The sequence below is a fragment of the Festucalex cinctus genome, chromosome 1 (genome assembly GCF_051991245.1).
Source record: "Festucalex cinctus isolate MCC-2025b chromosome 1, RoL_Fcin_1.0, whole genome shotgun sequence".
NCBI classification, from domain to species: Eukaryota; Metazoa; Chordata; class Actinopteri; order Syngnathiformes; family Syngnathidae; genus Festucalex; species Festucalex cinctus.
Window position 1 is genome coordinate 46,059,102 of NC_135411.1, and position 18,615 is coordinate 46,077,716.

The 18,615-nt window shown below is 39.2% G+C and overlaps 1 protein-coding gene across 6 annotated transcripts in view; it reads left to right on the forward strand.

The window, feature by feature from the left end:
• pde1cb (phosphodiesterase 1C, calmodulin-dependent b) overlaps positions 1–18,615 on the forward strand; it is a 282,706-nt gene that overhangs the window by 42,103 nt on the left and 221,988 nt on the right. For 5 of the 6 annotated variants that reach the window (XM_077537610.1, XM_077537617.1, XM_077537623.1 and 2 more), the window contains exons 2-3: positions 1,419–1,469; positions 5,053–5,218. In XM_077537610.1, coding sequence (XP_077393736.1) covers positions 1,419–1,469; positions 5,053–5,218 — 217 coding nt within the window. Of the gene's footprint in view, positions 1–1,418; positions 1,470–5,052; positions 5,219–16,619; positions 17,027–18,615 lie in introns of those variants that run through there. The other variant, XM_077537650.1, reaches the window with a different exon arrangement.

Here is an 18,615-nt window from a genome sequence, read left to right on the forward strand (position 1 = left end):
GGTGTATTTCTATATTGCAGATTTCACCTTTTGCGGGGGTGTTCTGCAACATAACCTCCGCTGTTAGATTTAATGTTGTCCCTGAAACATTTCTATGCATGTAGATTATGTTAATGTTCTTAAAAATGAAATACCGTGTCGGGGTGTCAACTCAACTCAACTCAACTCAACTCAATTCAACTTTATGAAGCACTTTAAGTCTCATGGTACGCCAAAAGCCAAAGAATACAGATGGGTTTTAAGATGGGTTTTAAAAGTAGATAAAGAGAGGCCCACAGAATATTGTGTTCTATTGCTATAAAAGCATGGAACTCATCAAAAGAAAGATTAAAGTCTCTTCTTTCATCAGGAGAAAAAGTATGTTTCTGTTTCCGTTTTGCAGCAATTAGCATTAGAAGAGAGCTAAGTTTAATCAGTTTTCACAAATCTATTTAAAATTGTAAGTAATTGAGCTTTTTTTTCTAGATGGCCCTGGTTGATCTCCTTTGCTCTGCTGCCCCCTGCTGGCCGTTTGTGTAATAACTACCATTTCTGCAACTGTTCTTTGCAGTTGAGAGGCTGCATCAAAGCCTTCTGTATGCTCCAGCATTAAAAAAACAAAACAAAAAAACGTATAAATACGTCTTTGGGACACTTAGAACATTAAAGAAAAAAAACGTATTTATACGTTATTGGGAGTAAATGAGTTAATGGACTTAACTTGCACTGTGGGAAGGAAGGAAGCTGCAGTACCCGGTAAACAAGAAAACTCAGATTTGAACCAATAACCTCTTGACTGCGTGTTCATATTGTCACAATTAAAAGGTGCATTTTATGTCCCTTTTAGTGGGTATTAAGGCTAATTCTATACGTGTTTGGATGTCTTTAAAAACCTACCGGTATTTACCGGCGTTGGCTCTCAGTACATGTGAGATCACCTTTCTCATTCTAACCGTCATCTCTACTAGGATCGTGACACACACAAAAACACTCTGTACTGCCCGCTGCCATAAAAATGCAACATTCCCTTTCCAAAACACACTGAAATCGCCTGGAGATATGTTGTGATAAACCTGACAGTTCAGGTGTGCGTTGTTTGGACAAAGCTGGCTCACTTTCCAGTGAGCCACATCACCATGGTAACTTAAACTTGTCTGGAATGGGTTAAGATTGGGGAAGAGGAGCAGAAAAGAACATCATATGGTAGCTAATTAATTTTCCTCAATAACCTGTCACTGTTAAGAGCCTTTATTTCCAAGTAAATACTGTCCAGTAGATCACGGTTTCAGCAATATTGCACAACTTTGTCAATTTCCTGGCATGTTTCTTTTTGTGTGCGCGGGTGCGTGTGTGTTTTTTTTTTTTTTTTACTTTTATTTTTTTGCTCCCAGCTGGGTTTTCTCTCTTGGCTTCATCAATTTTGTTTTTCTTCTTTGCAGTGGCCAACGAAGATGGGGAAAGCTCAAGTCGACCACACGCCAGTTTTGCACGTAAGTGTATGGACTACTTAATCATTCATTCGTATACAGTTGTTCACAGTATGTGAGGTGAACACATCACGACACTCAGTCTTGTGCAATCCTGTATAATGGAGCGACTAAACAGAGTACAATATATCATATACTGTCCAAATAATTACAAAAACTGCGAAAATAAAGGATTCCCTTGTACCATAATGTAACACTTATATCTACAAATTCATACACATATTTACATTTACACACTTCTTTAAACACCTTGCTATTGTGTTGGGGGCATTTGTGTTGTTTTTACTAATTCAAATTCTAAAGGCGGGGTCTTCCGTTTTCACACAGGAAAATGCACTAAATACAGGATGTATTACCCATGAACTCCTTCTCAATCTACATCTCTGGGCTTCTGTTAATGTGTGGTGGTGATTTTTTCCTAAATCCCATAATTGTAATGACCTCTCGATAATGTTCAACTATTGGCTGGTGGTGCACAATTTAGTTAGCGGCTGATTGGTCAAATTCGGATAAAAGCATAAAATTCCATATGAAACTTATTGCATGTCTTTGTGGAAATCATATGGTTAGGTAAGGCAAGGCAAGGCAAGTTTTTTTTTTTTCTATAGCATATTTCATCAAGCATCACCAAACAACAATTAACATTCAGAAGCAAAGCAGAGAAAACAAAAGTAACTTACAAAAACTACTAAAATAACGTACATTGTCATTTGAGAATGTTAAACACATTAACAGCAAACTTTAAAAACATTAAAAGTAAAGAAAAGTAATTTTCTAAAATATTTAAAAGTAAAAACTATTTAATTAAAAATGTTTAAAAGTCCTTAATCAAAGGTATAGGAAAAACATTTTAAAAACACACTTGGCCTGTTCCATTTGTGTGCAGCATAACAGCTAAATGCAGCTTCACCATGTTTGCTTCGAACTCTGGGTTCCACTAGTTGGCCCAAGTCTGTAGACCTCAGAGCCCTGCTAGGTTTGTACTCAATCAGCATTTCTTGAATATATTCAGGACTCACACCATTCAGTGATTTATAGACCAGTAGCAGAATTTTGAAATCTATTCTACAGCTGACTGGGAGCCAGTGTAAAAAGCCTTAAGGACTGGAGTGATATGTTCTGATCTCTTTGTTTCGGTCAGAACTCGAGCTGCAACTGTCTGATATTCTTTTGAGAGAAATCACAGCCATAAGACGCAGTAATCGAGTCTGCTAGTGATAAAAGCATGGATAAGCTTCTCTTGGTCTGCTTGGAGCATGCAGTCCTGCAGTCTGGAGGTGTTTTTCAGCTGGTAAAAGGCAGGTTTAGTGATTGATTTGATATGATTGCTCAAAGTCAGGTCTGAGTGTATCAGTACCCTAAGATTTCAAACTTGCTCTTTGGTGTCTAAAAATAGTGACGCAACGTGTTTTCTAACAGCAATCCTCTTGCCGACAACAAAGATTTGCCCATTTTGGTTTGGTTTCGCTGAAGGAAATTTTGGTTCATCCAGTTGTTAATTTGCTCTAGACCAGGGGTGCCCAATTTCGATCCTCGAGTGCCCTATCCAGCCTGTTTTCCATGTTTCTCTCCACTAACACATCTGATTCATGATCAGGATCGTTATCAGGCTTCTGCAAAGCTTGCTGATGAGCTGATTATTAGATTCAGCTGCGCTGAAGGAGGGAGACATAGAAAACAGATTGGATAGGGGCTCTCGAGGACCGGACTTGGGGACCACTGCCCTAGACAGTGACACAATACGTTAATTGAACTGCTGTCATTTGGGGACATTGATGAATACAGTTGTGTGTCATCTACATAACTATGATAGTCAACATCGGCGTTCTGAAGCATTTGATCCAAAGGTAACATATACAGACTGAACAACAGGCATCCAAGGACTGACCCTTGAGGGACCCCACATGTCATGGCCTTTTGATCAGATTCAAATTTCCAATAGTCACAAAGTAACTCCTTTCCTACAAGTAGGACTTGAACCATTTTAGGACTGTTTAATCCCACCCAAGTTTCCAGCCTGTCTAACAGTATATTATGATCAATCGTGTCAAATGCTGCACTGAGGTCCAACAAGACGAGCACTGATACCTTCCCTGCATCAGTGCTCAATCTTATATCATTCAGTACTTTAATCAGAGCTGTTTCAGTACTGTGATGAGGTCGGAAACCTGACCGGAATTTATCATAAAGTCCATCTGAATTCAAGAATTTGCTGAGAACTGCCTCGTAGTGGTGAAACATTTGGAGACAATTGTCTCTGAAGTTACCAAATACAGTTGTTTTTATTTGTAGTAAGAAGGCATGTGGTGTCTAAAATTAAGCGACTCAAAATGATTTTTTGAAAAATAAATGTTGAATTATTAAATTATTAAGTTACAGTATAGTACAGTAATATACAATACACCTGTACTTTTACAAATGCTGATTGACTTGGAGGACTCACATGATTATTTTCCTCTGTAATGGAGTGTGTGGCATCTACAATCATATAAAAAAATATTTAATGCTCAATTAGATAATATATAATCTTAATTAGAATCAATGAATACTCAGATTATTGTAGTATGACTGTACTGCATATTGGTTAAAATCTTATTTATCAAGGATATTTTGCCCAAAAAAAGTAACATTGTCAATAAAATAAAGCAAAAAAATAAAATAAAAAATAACCAAGTACAAAAAAATGATATTCATAACATATGCAGTGTAAATATATGGTATTACACTTGCTTGGAGAAATTTCACAAGTCTCCTGCCTACATAATGTGTCCATTTTGGCTCTTGTTAATTGATCAAAAATGACTCCTTGCCCTCAAAGTAAAACAGAAACGTACTGTACTGTATGTAATGAATATATAATATACATTTTTATCCTTGACGATCATCCTGTGTAACACCATTTTGTCACCAAAAAAAAAAAAAAAATCACCATGTCGGCTTTATTGAAATGATCATCAGGCACACCGTGGAAAATTATCCAAATACACTTTGTATGAAAATGATCCAATTCTAAATATATCTTTGATCAATGAAGTACAGTGAAAAAGCAAAACAATTAAAAACTCTTAGGTGGCAAAAGGTACACCAACTAACCTGTGTATCCAGCTGTTGCTTTTCATACGGCAGAATAAGTAATGGCTTCCTCTGAGTAGATCAGCTTTGTGTTCCATCAAAAAGGCCCAGATTTCACCTGAGTGAGGCCGTTTGTAAGTAAACGGCGATGAGATTATCATTAGATTTTTTTTTTTTTTGAGGTAAAATTGGTGCCTTGGCTCAATAAAGGTTGTGAAACTTCTACAAATGGACAGTGACGTTTATGCTCTTGTATGCAATCAGTGTTAATCGGTGTAAAGGAGTCTTTTTAACTACAAATTTCAAAATGAACATACTGTGCCAGTGATGTTTTCTTGTCATTTAGTGTCACTTTTGGCTGTGTTACATAACACACCCACATGATGGCAGCATTAGAATGCTACTCGATTCCCGTCAAGTGACTGAGCTTCAGTGCTACTCACCAGTAAAGAAATTAGAAGCTTCTCGAGTACAGCTACATACAAACATAATGCACCTCTTATCATAATTACAGGCTCCAAGTCCCAAAGTGCTTTATGGAACGCCATCACAGCAGGGATGGGCATCAAAGGCAAAGAGCAGAAGCCCCCCCAGAATGACCCTCGGAGTCCTGAGGAGATTCTGGCAGATGAGTTCCCCCTGACGGATGAGGCCGACGCCACCGAGAAGACAGCCGTCAGGTTTGACATTTGTTCGGCTGCTTCCCCTATTTGAAACCGGATGTCTTAGGGTTGGGACGATCCACTTGTCACGATCCAATCCAGATCCTGATACTTTGGTGGCGATAAGTACTTCTTTATTTTATTTTATTTTATTTTATTTTATTTTATTTTATTTTATTTTAATTTAATGTAATTATTTATTCATTAATTTTTTTTAAAGCTTTTTTTTTTTTTGTTTCTGGGATGCCCCAAATTTCACTCACTCATGTTTTGTTTTGTTTTTTTGTTTTTTTTGTTGTTGTTTTTTTTAAATCAGGAAACAATATTATCATGCATTATCAATGGCAGCCACCTGTTTTGGAAAATCCGTAAATAATATAATTGTTCCAGTACTCCAAAGTCCATCCATTTTTTGCACGAACTATTCTGACTGGCGTGGTGAATCTTACTTTTATTTTATTTTATTTAACCAGTTTATATATAAAAATTAATACAAGTTGTGGCAGCAGTATTTGAACAAAACACAAACCTCTTTTGAACTGATGCGGCTAACTGACATTTTGCAATATCCAGCGTCTTAAAATATTTTTGAAGTAGTTGTTATTTTTTCCCCAGAAATAAAATATAGCATCATTGTGATTACAATTAATTTTATTAAAAAATTGCAGGTAATGTGTTCTCATTCTTTTCTACACTTGTATTCTCTCCTCTTTATACTTGTTTAACTTAAAACCTTGCCTGAACAATTAATGAAGGGATGTTTAGTGATTCACTTTTCCTAACTTCCTCTGGAAGTCGTCTATATGGAGATTCCACTGAATAGTATATTTTTTAAAGGTGCATTCACTGGAGAGATAATAGATACAATAGAAGCATACTTATACTGTAATGGGTTTCATTTGCACCATAGTCACAGTGTGCACATTCAGTAAGTGTCTATGCTTCTTGGCATTCTGTGCTCATTTTGTATTTTTATTTTTTACTGTGAATTTTCAATTGACATGCCACCATTTGAAGAACTGTGCTTGCTGTATGAAGATAATCTGACATTTAATCCTTGTTGCACGCCTGCACGCGCACACACACACACACATGTTCACACAACTGTGCTAATTGCTATGTATGGACGCTGACCTCAAGGGATGCGGCCGCGATTGATTCCACCTTGATACCAAGGACTTGAAATGTCTATTAACATAATGTCTTGTCACTTTTGGAATATTTGAACCGCTTTTAACCGTCTGATTCCAATTAACCTTGATGGCTCCGGAGACAAAATTGCCGCAGGTGGCGCGACGCAAGCGTTTCCAGGAGCATGGTCAAAATGCATTGTGACGATTGTGTGCAAGATTTGAATTGGAGATGAGCTCATTTTGTTTCTTACCCTTCCAGTGTCTCCGTTTTTGTCTGCCATCTGAAAATGCAGTGCTGTTGTTGTCTCCAATCCATGTCTGTGTGACACACACATTCATTTGACTGAGAAAAAAAGATCTCAGATTGAGATTTGTGATTTTAAGAAATGGGTAGCATAGCTTCATCAATGCTAAATAGTACTCACCACATAGTGACTGTTTGTTGATTTGCATCACTGTCTTGCAGTTGGATGTTGAAATGTCAGTAATGACCAACAAATGTCATATTTTAGTAGGGCTGCAACTAGCGATTATTTTGTTAATTTATTGTGTTTATTTTTTGATTAGCCAATGACTCAGATTTAAAAAAAAAAAACAAGATTGAAAAAATGTTTTCATTAATTTCTTTTCTTCAAAAAAGCAGGACATTACTTCAAATTAACAATGCAGCAAATGAAAAGAACATATTCTACAATGATTATGATTCACTTTCTGGTTTGGTCCGTAGCATCATTTTAAAAATCAGCAAAAGTCTTGAACCTTATTTTCTAAAGTAAATGAAGAGGTTTGAAAATGTCTTGTTTTGGTTACACACAAAGCTTATCAGTCTGCTTTGATGAAAGACTGCTGTCTAGAAATCTTTGAGAGGAGTGACTGTTGAGATTGGACAATTTTATGTTAAAGGGACACTTGACTCATTGAACAATTTTCAGCAGTTAAAAGTTAATATTTTGTCCAGAATGAATTTGATAACTTCATTATTTTTCATGTACAATTAATACCTTTAAAAAGATTTTTTTTTTCTACTTGCTGTTTACTTGCTGAAGAAGTAGATAACGACCAATCATGGCTCACCTGTTTTCTGGATTTGGTCAGTAAACTGAGCCATGATTAGTCGTTACCTACTTCCTCAGCACAGGTGACGTCATCAGTCGACAGCAAGTAGAAAATGTACTTTTTGAGGGCATTAATTGTACATGAAAAATAATGAAGTTACCACATTAATTAGCGACAAAATATGAACTTTTTATTGCTGAAAATGGCTCAATGAGTCAAGTATCCCTTTTAAACTATTATTCAGTTATCAAAATAATTGTGGATTAATTGGATTAAACAATTAATTGTTGTACCTCTATTTGAGTGAAAGTTATGCCATGTTCTAGAAAGATTTGTTTTTGTTGAACAAAATTTTCATCAATCCATCCATTTACTACCGCTTATCCGAGGTCGGGTCACGGGGGCAGCAGCTTTAGGAGAGAAATCCAGACCTCCCTCTCCCCAGCCACTCCAACCAGCTCCTCCGGCGTTATCCCAAGGCGTTCCCAGGCCAGCCGAGAGACATAGTCTCTCCGGCGTGTCCTGGGTCGTCCCCGGGGCCTCCCGCCGGTGGGACATGCATCCCTAGGGAGGCGTCCAGGAGGCATCCGAACCAGATGCCCGAGCCACCTCAGCTGGCTCCTCTCGACGCGGAGGAGCAGCGGCTCGACTCTGAGTCCCTCCCAGATGTCCGAGCTTCTCACCCTATCTCTAAGGGAGAGCCCGGACACCCTGCGGAGGAAACTCATTTCGGCCGCTTGTATCCGGGATCTCGTTCTTTCGGTCACGACCCACAGCTCGTGACCATAGGTGAGGGTTGGAACGTAGATCGACCGGTAAATCGAGAGCTTCGCCTTTTGGCTCAGCTCTTTCTTCACCACGACGGACCGATACAGAGTCCGCATCACTGCAGGCGCTGCACCGATCCGCCTGTTGATCTCTCGCTCCATCCTGCCCTCACTCGTGAACAAGACACCAAGATACTTGAACGCCTCCACTTGGGGCAGGATCTCATCCCCGACCTGGAGAGGACACGCCACCCTTTTCCGACTGAGGACCATGGTCTCGGATTTGGAGGTGCTGATCTTCATCCCAATCGCTTCACACTCGGCTGCGAACCGCTGCGTTTGTTTATTTTAATCAAAATTTTGTTTGCAGCCGAGTGTGAACAAAATTTTGATTAAAATAAACATTTTCAGCAGAAATGCATTGCATTATCAAGTATCGGAAACTGGCACCTGCAAGTTCACAATTTACGTACAGGGAAATAATAATTTTTTAATGAGTTGTTCACTTTTTACCAAATTGTTACTTACTGTCAAGTGATTTGAATGAGTTCACTGCCACCATGTAGCGCTCATCTCAAGTTTGTGCTCGATGAGTCAAAGCAAAAAAAAAAAAAAAAAGGAATGACTGTTTGTACCTCGAAAATCTCACAAATCGGGTCGCTCATATCTCAAGGGACCACTGTGATTAAATGAGCACATTATTTTTCAGGGATCCATAAAGTGATGTAACTGAGCTGCTTGGTATCCTCTTGGGCAATAAGAATGAGATTTTATGAAAGGAGGGAGTGCTGGCATGAACTGCAGCTGGTATTGACTTTCCCGAACTGAACAAAGTTAAGGTGTCTCAGAAGTGTAATCTGTATATTATACCCATAAGAAAAACTGCTCTTACTGCTTCAGCTGTTGAATATGTTCAAGAGTTGCCCTCACAGCGTTTTCAAGTGCTAGTGAGTCACCATAAACAATATAGAGCCATTGGTGTTTTGATACTCGCTGACTCATCTTCCCAACTGGTGTCATGCTCCTCTTGCCTTTTTATATTTTAAAGAGCTGGGCAGTGATTGAATGGCCTTTTGCTGAGGGTTATAACAGGAGTATTTGTCAATGGCGTGGGTGTATGTACCAATAGTGACCCGCTGTTTTGCACGCAGTATCATTCCTCAGCTTGTACCGACTGAGAGAGGCATTTACAATGTCAGTGTTTGAGTACGAAACATTAACATTGCTACGTTTTTATTTGGCAGTACTGATCGCTTCAGCTTAAAATGACAGTTGTGATCTGTAAAGTAAACCCTTAAACAACTAGTAACACACAATAGCCAGCTTTATTTGCGCCTTGTTTAAAATGGACACGTTTGCTCTCTTCAAGTCCACATTGTAATTTGATATCGACAACAGCTCGTTTAGATAGCAAACGTTAGATTGAGTCAATGTCATAAAATGATCAACAAGATCCAATTCCAAACGACTTCAAATTCACACGTCCGCACGTTTGACTTCAGAGGCCTGCATGGCTTCTGCGGTCAGAGCTGTGATTTATCCGCTGGCTAATTGGACGCCGCGCAGCGCAGTTGATTAAAGTGGCCGCCTCTGTGGCAGCCTCCGTTCTCGTTGGCCGACCCCTCCCTTTGGCTACCACTGCTTTCATCACAAGCCTCACAAAGTGGCTAATGAGCCTCCGCTGGTGTGTGCATGACCGAGAGAGTGCTTGGACATTGACCGAATGCAGCATCACCTCGCAGTCGTGACGTTAAGACCGCCTGCCTGAGGCCGCATAATTTTGGCTCTGGCTTTTAATACATTTGTGATGCATTAATGGGCTGTGTTGCCGTGCCGAGGTTCCCAAAATTCCACGCTCGCTATGGTTTTGTTTTACATGAATTTCATCAATGTTGTTAGAGAAAGGCTTTTAACCTTTGCTTAAATCAATATGTTTGTCCCAGTGTATGTAGCTCCTAAAGCCCTGCTAATTACATTTTGGTAGCGGATTGAAAATACACATCAGTAAATCCTTGTTGATGATTTCTTTTAGACAATTCAGTTGGTAGAGATGCCATATACAGTGCATGATAATGAGTAATTAGATGTACAGTCTGCAGTAGTTTGTACGATGTTTCTTTTGAATTGTGCCGCACTCAATAACCACTTTTTCACACACTCCTTGAATGTAAAGGAAATGTGAGTACTGTACAACAAACTGCAAATCCAATTATCATTTGTGTGAATTTTTACAAGAAGGGCAGCAGGGTTGAGTAATGTTTTTTGTGTGTGTGTAGGCTATGTGAGTTTTTCTTTTTAGACAAAGTTAGTTTTTGCTGGTGTTAAAGGCACTCGGGCAAGCAGCATCCCAGGGAGGGAGGCACTTCAGGTGAATGTGTAAATCCTCAGGGATCTTTGTCACTTTTACATGTTTGCAGTACCGCCAGTGTGCCACTTGCCAAAGCCTTGACCCTGAAGTGAACTCCGGGAAACAGAAAATGGGCGTGCGTCACTGCCCGAGCGAGCCCAAAGTGTTTATATCACAGATATGAGCCAGGATGAGGGTGATGCCTCGTGTCTCGCTCAAAACCACTGAGGCACGAACCAAGGACCGTATGGATGCCTACTGAGTGATGACATTTACAAGTTGCACTCATCAGGACCAGAGGAAAGCATGTGACCCTTATTTCTAGTACCTATACTCTTTTTGCTGTGTAGTTCATCTTAGGGATGGGAATAATCAGTGAAGAAGACGACACGCTGATCTGAATAGCCGATAGGCCAAGACTTTTGAAGACGCGAGGTCGCCATATTACTCCTCCCAAGAAACATTTCTCGGCATAAGATCCTATACATTTACAGTATCGAAATTAGAGAACATTTGACACAGTACTTGGTAGAAACAACAGGGGCCTAGCAATTGAGCGATAAAAGAAAAGGGGGTCTTCAAAGTAAGATGGCTGCCCTGTCACTTCAACAGCTTACACGGGCATGTATGGGCTATCGGCACTGACCTGAATATATGACTGGATAGCCGACACACGCCTGTGCAAGCAGTTGAAGTCATAGGGCAGCCATCTGGCTCCTCTCACCTTGCGAGCAGACTACTGTATAAACTATACGGTATACGTACAGATGAGACATATACGGCTTGTAGGCAGTTAGTATAAGGCCTGGGACATGGTGCCGCGGTGGTCACTATTCTAGTAAAAAAACAAAACAAATGGACGTTATCTGCTTCTTTGAAGAACCCTTTTTTTTTTTTCTTTTATCGCTCAGTTCCTTAGACTCCAACATTAGATTTGGCTGAGGCATCTTTTGTTGAATTATAGTTATAATTCTTTAATTAAAAAATATGCAAGTTTCCTCCTGTAAACACATTCAGGATATAATATATACATCATGTATTTAAGGCAAGTTGTAAAATGTCGGAAGAACATAAACAACAGGACTTCAGAAATTTTACAACTTGCCTTAAATACATGATGTATATATTATATCCTGAATGTGTTTACAGGAGGAAACTTTTTTTGTTTTTAATTAAAACTGCGATTCAACAAAAGACGCTTTTGTCAAATCTAATATTGAGCCCCTTTTTTACATCATGTATTTAAGGCAAGTTGTAAAATGTCCTGTTTATGTTTTACACATTTAAAACTTAAATCATACTCTTTCTACAAAGTACTGTCTCAAATGTCCAATTTTGATATTGTATATGTATAGGATCATATGCCGAGAAACATTTCTTGGGAGGAGTAATATGGCGGCTTTGCAGCTTCAAAAGTCTTGGCCTATGGGCTATTCAGCTCAGTGCTTCGTCTTCTTCGCTGATTCTTCTTCTACGCTTTCCGTTAACTCCCTGTGGCAGCGCTACAGCGCCACTCCAGACTTGGCATATATATTACAGCCGTTAAACGTCCTAGGCGTCTTCTTTTGGATACTCGCATGTCTTGAGACGGTTCTGTCTGTACAAGATTTGTTTGAGGAACGAAGTCAGCCTTGCTTCCGTGTGAACAGGGCCTTAGTCTGCTGCCGTTGTTCAGTCTGTGTGGGTGCATTGTTGTTGTCACGTCCGTGCCACGTCCTGTTAGTTGTGTTGTGTTTGTTTTATTGTGTTTCTGTAAATCGGCTTTGTGACAGCTAAGGCTGTTTGAAAGCGCTATATAAATAAAGATGACTTGACTTGACTTGACTTGTTCCTGATTTAGTTGTACCCATGATGTGTTTTTTGACATTTTTGGGGGGTTTTCTGGACACTCAATGTTTTGCCTTTTTGTTTGATTAAATCCCTATTTTGACCATCCCTGCCTTGCGTTGCTTCCCTGCCTTTGGGTCCACAACCTCCACCCCAACACCCTGACAGTGTGTGTCTGTGACATGGAACATTGTTTACAATTATTTTGATTCATGCAAAGCACTTTGAGTTTCATTGTAAGTATGAAACATTCTATACTAATAAAATTTTATTGATAGAGTTTATAAGTTTCAAGGACACATCCCTAAAATTTAACAGGAACTTGTCCATTTTTCGGCCAATTCCAGGGCCTCCAACTAGGGAATCACCCAAATGAGCCACTATTGGAAGCAGGTATCCTACACGGATAGGTGATGCTCAGTTATGGCACCTATTTTACATATGATGTGGGCTCAGCATGACATCAGTTTTTGACAGCGGTTTTGAGGATTTACCATGAGGGCTTGCTTGCGGCTTTAATTTTCATGACCATTTAATGAATGAATTGTCCTGGCCCAAGTATCAATTCTTCATCTTGACCAAGTTATTGCTTCTCTTCTCACAGACAGTTCAAAATGTCTTCAGAAAACTGTTGACTTCTGTTTTGGTTTTACCATTGTCCATGTTCTTTGGGGTACCCCCTCCATTCTGTTGGAATTAAACATACAGTAGCTGAATTCTCATGCAACCTTGGACTCTCTTTCCCTTCATCCAATGAGAATGGAGTCGTGATTCATAGATGAGGAATAAGGTTTTATGACGGATAATGATACCAAAGTGTGGCTATGACTATTACTATAACTGGCACACGCAATTGTTATTTCGATACATAGATATCCTTATCGACTTGCTTGGGAATTTTAATGAGATCTGAATTTTTTATGTACCTCCAAATGGCCGCCGCTGTTAATGTCGTGATTGCGATACGTGAGCTTTAAGGGGCCCGGGTGATGTGACGAGAATAGCTTAGCCGAATGTAATTGTCACAATGGCGGGCATATTTTAGCCTGGTGTCATTCTTAGCCTTTGTCAGGCATTCGAGCATTTCATTTTAGGATGACTTGATTGTTAAGACTGTGATAGTTAGTTAATGCTGAAGGCGAACCCAAATGAATAAAATGCTGCAAATCATGTGAATTCCACTGTGTAGCAATTCAGAGATGTTGCATAGTCCCACCCCCAAGGCCAAACTTTGATTCCTCTGGCAATGTCAGTTTCATGTGTACTTAAGGTGAAGGTCATCTCCATTAGACATTGTCATTTAACGTTCCTTGGGAATATTATGTTATGCAAACGTCACAGGCAAAAATATAACAACCTAAAATCCTTATCCAAATATTTCTTTACTTCCACACATTCTTTTTTTCTTTTTTTGGCACTCCACAGTTGTACTTCCACACATTCTTTTTTCTTTTTTTGGCACTACACAGTTGGTGTCTTGATATACAAATATTGTGTTCCATGACCATGCTCATAACTCAGAACGCTCGCATCTCAAATGATCTTTGCCCATTAAAACGCCATGAATTAGTTTCAGGCCAGGCTGTGGTTGCGTTGCTCATTCGAAAACTCTGGTAGATGAAATACATTTCAATAAACAAACTATTCATGGTGTACTTTCTTAAAAAGAAAAGATTAAGTTGTTCTGAAATCTTTTGCATTTATATATTACTTTTTATTTGAGAATCTTTCATTTGAGAATGTAGTCGTACCGTTACATGCACAACATTTGTTACCAGTATGTTCACATGACTTTGATGGAAAAGGAAAACAACTATTTTTAGTGTGAATTTTATATGTTCAATTCTGCCAGTAGCGAATCAATTTGCATTGCCAACTACCACAACCTTCATCATTGTTGTGGAACATTGTAGACTGCAGCTTTTTAATTTTCTGTATTAACTGCAGAGCAAATAAACAAGCACAATTGCTTTTCTTTCTATTTGTCTTTTCCCTCCCGCAAGGATATTTGCTATCATTATCGTCCGACCTTGGCGGAGGTCTGCGCTCAACTGATTGCCATTGTTCCACTCTGTCTGCTGTTGTGTGATATCAAATCTTGATGCCTCCACGTTGCACAACTAATGTCTGTGGCTGCGTCATCCACTTAAGACAAATGAATGGCTCCCTTAAATAGAAGCCAGCTTTTCCCCATTTGGAAACAAAATACTGCTAGTGAGTTTTGTAACTGTAACCTCCTCAGCTCATATTGTTTACAAAGCTAACTGCTGAGCCCATTTTGAACCCCATTGATAACCAAATAGTGGTATCTACCAAAGCACAGCAGCAGTTTCTCAGATGAATGCAACTGTGGAAGGATCTATCAAGTTCTCTGCGTAGTAAAGTTGTTTAATTTAAAGATGATTGTGTAGATGGCATCTTTAGCAACAATTAGCGTTGTACACTGTCTCTCCACAATCTTGTGTGCATCCGTGTTATGTGCTACTGTATCATTATCTCTGTCGTAGTCCTCTTTCATTTGTGTTGAACTCCAGTTTCACTTGACTTAAAATTGTAATTTGCCTAAATTTCTCCCAACGGAGCCCTAACTCCTCATAGATGGCCCTCCCATCTGCAATTGGGTACTCTTCTTAAGAAAAAAAACAAACCTCGGGATCTTCGGCTTTCGAGTGAGATTTCTTATGAACGGTTAATGCAATTTGACCATCTCTAAACTTAATTGTCCAACTGTTCAATGTTTCCGTACTTTTTGCACAGCTTGTTGTTAACAAGTAGCAAAAAAAAGAAATCTAATATTTTTTTTCTAAGCGTTTACTTTTTATACCTTTCTGTGACTCCTCCAGTATCTGTCTTGCAACCTGCTGTTGGCACTTTCTGACTAAGCTTAGTGACCAAATCCCTTTTTAGAGAAGTTGTTAAAAAAATGTCATGTGCATTCAAATGTTTCTCTGAAATGGTTGCAAGTTCATCTTTAAAAGTTCACTCAGAAGCTTCATATCCTTAACTTTTTGTGAGTAGTATATTTGTGGAAATCTAGTAAATCAGATGGCGTCATCGAATGTCAGGGTGGAATATAGCATGCCGGAAACAGTTGGAACACGCTCTTCTGCATTCACAGCTCACCCTCAGAGTACCGACCTTTCAGGAACTTCCGAGCTTTTTTCCGACATAGCCGTTGTCATATTTACACTTCCCGACGACCCTGTGAACCAGTTCCCGGGTGTACAAACCCGCGTACAGCAAACAGTGAAATTGCCAAGCAGTTGTTGTTGACGCTTTCCCCTCGCGATGACCTGCAGTCACCTGCCCACCTGTGTGGGCCCCCTGAGAGGGCGTCATCGTTCCACAAAAAGCCATGATGAAGAGTGCATATAGGCAAGCTCAAAACTAAGACAGCAGAAGAAAGAGACACCGGCGCGCCTTTGAAGAGAACATCAGCAGGCTTCTTGATGCCCGGGTGAACCTCTTGCACCAGAGCCATCACCGCAGATGAAAGGGAGAGACGTGTTTGAGGCGGTGTCCCGGCTTGACCCAGGCATCATGCATCAAGTAATTGAAAGAGTGCCGAGTATGGCGGGGAGTCGCGAAGGAAGGCCGGGTTGAGTGATTCCTGCAAGTTTTGGAGAAGAAAAAATATTGAGTTTGATATTCGTGCCATCTTCTGTCGCCTGAGAAAAAAAAGAAAAGTCTAAAATATATTGTAATATCTGTGGAACGTCCATGCTCAACCATTTTTTTTTTTGCCACTAGTCGCACAACCCTACACGCTGCTCGACAGTTTTGTTGGTGTTTGATCACGTGGCTTGGTGTGTCGTGGGCAGTGTTGCCGGTAACGCGTTACTTAGTAACGCGTTACTCAAAAAAGTTGCTTTCTAAAGTAACTAATAGTCTAACGCGTTACTTTATTCTACAAAGTAGTCTGCTTAAAGTTACTGTCCAGAGAATCAATGCGTTACTCCACATTTTCATGAAGAAGGCAAACTATCTCACTGTTGTAACAGTCACAAACAACTACTGCTAACTACGAAGATGAGGCAGAAGTCATTGATCACCACACTGAATTCAGCCATGGTCTGGTCATGAATGGTTTGCACATTCAAAATAAAAGTGATGATACTTTTACTACTAGTTTTATTAACCAACAGCACACAACACAACAAAAAAAAGTGTGCATTATGGACCATAAAAGTGGTAAAAAAAATAATTTATTTCCATCCTCAACTGGTCCGTGAAGCATTATGGGATGAGGTCGTCTCCGCCCTCTCGCCAGGGGGAGTGACGTCAGACAAGTTACGTTTTCAGTAGGGGTGGAACAAAAAAACGATTCGACCGAACCATCGTTCGTCAAGGGGAGCTAAACGACCGTATCGGTTGCGAGTGAGGCTTTATGGTTTTCATAACAATAGCAAGAGTTCTGCGCCGTGCTCTACTTGTTTTGTTTACATTTCAGTAGCATCACCATTCAAGCTACTTCCGTGTTTCCGTGCTCGCGACACGGCGCGCGCGCGCGCGCGCGCAACGAGTGACAACATACAAATGGAGACAGTTAGCAGAAGCCGGTGCCGTACATCTCGGTATTTCCCATGGCTATCGAGTCCTCTCGGTGCACGTATGTCCCGGGCCGGCGTTGGTACTGCGCGCGAGCCAAAAAGAATAACTCCCGTGACGATCCAATGCATGGATTCAAACGACACAGGTATGTCCCACAGCCAACACACCAGCTAAGCTAAAAGCACACTGCAAGTATCTCATTTCTCAGTTTGTGGCTCCCTGTCAATGTCTACAACTAGCATGAGCAGCAGATAGGAGAACTGAGACGTGCCCGCGATTACGACAGCCCAAAAACCAAAATATAAACAGTAGTGATTCTGTGGTCATCATCGTGTCTCAGATTAAAAAAACAAAAAAAGATGTCATACATTAACCAAAAATGAAAGTGATGACAAAAGAAAAAAAAATTGTTAAATACAAAAATTGTTGATTAAAAAGGGAAATGAACTTTTGGAAATATTTTTGCATATATTAAGTGGTTAAAATGTGTTTGATAGATTTATTGTTCCATAAGGTGGCTTCATATTTCTTTTGGCTGGACGGTAGGTTTATTTCATGTCTTAAATTTATGTTTCTGAAATACTTCACAATGTGCAAATATTCTGTTTAATTGTGTTGGTGTCTGTCTAAAGGTTAAATATTTATATTTAATATTAAATTATCAACCTTTTGTTTTCCTGATCCTTATTTTGAAGAGAAAAAACAAACAAACCAAAAAACAATTATAACTGTCAATAACTACTAATAAATATTTAAACTGATACATGTGTACACACTGGAATAGCGGAACAAACAAACAGAGGAATTTAGGGGATTTTCATTTTCAACCTGGATAGATTTTTATTTTTTGTTTTATAAAAAGTATTTACGTTACAAGAAGTCAAGAGAGACTGCCTATTTTGTTTTTCATAAAAAAAAAAACTTTATTTTCATGTTAAAAATGCACTTTCAATAAAGTATTTGGAACTCCGTTTCTACTGCATTATTTTTATGTTGAGATTGTGTTATCGGCAGCTGCTGAAAGTAACTAAAAAAGTAACTTTTAATCTAACTTAGTTACTTTTAAAATCAAGTAATCAGTAACGCAATTTAGTTACTTTTAAAACCAAGTAATCAGTAAAGTAACTAAGTTACTTTTTCAAGGTAACTGTGGCAACACTGGTCGTGGGTCATAGTATGTTCCTTTCTTGGATCAATAGTTATCACAGTTTTCCTCTATCATCACACACGCACGCACACTCACACAAAGATACAGATAAAATTTGTGATTAGGGCTGAGCGATGGCGACTTAATATGCGATTATTTTTTTCAAGGTCCTTTTCAAATGTATTTTTCTACAAACACAAACAATTGGTCTTTATTACAATAAACGTCATATTTATTATATAGATTACAGAGTGGCCCCTCGCTTCTTTATGGGTCAACTTATTGCGGATTCACTCTATCACAGATTTTTATCCCCCATCTTCAATAGTGAGTACCCCATAAAAAAATGTTATGCTGCTATTTTTGTCCTTTTGAGTACCGGTAAATATAAACCGTTCTTTCATACAACACAATCTGTTACACTTTTAATCAAAATATAGAATATTTGGTAAAGTGAGAAACGTGTACCAAAAGTTGTTGTTGTTGTTGTTGTTTTTAAGTTTTAGTTTTTATTTCTTTTTAGCAAGCGGTTTCCATCTGTTCTTCCTTTGCAAATATTGAGAGGGGACTCCGCCGCTGTAGGTGGC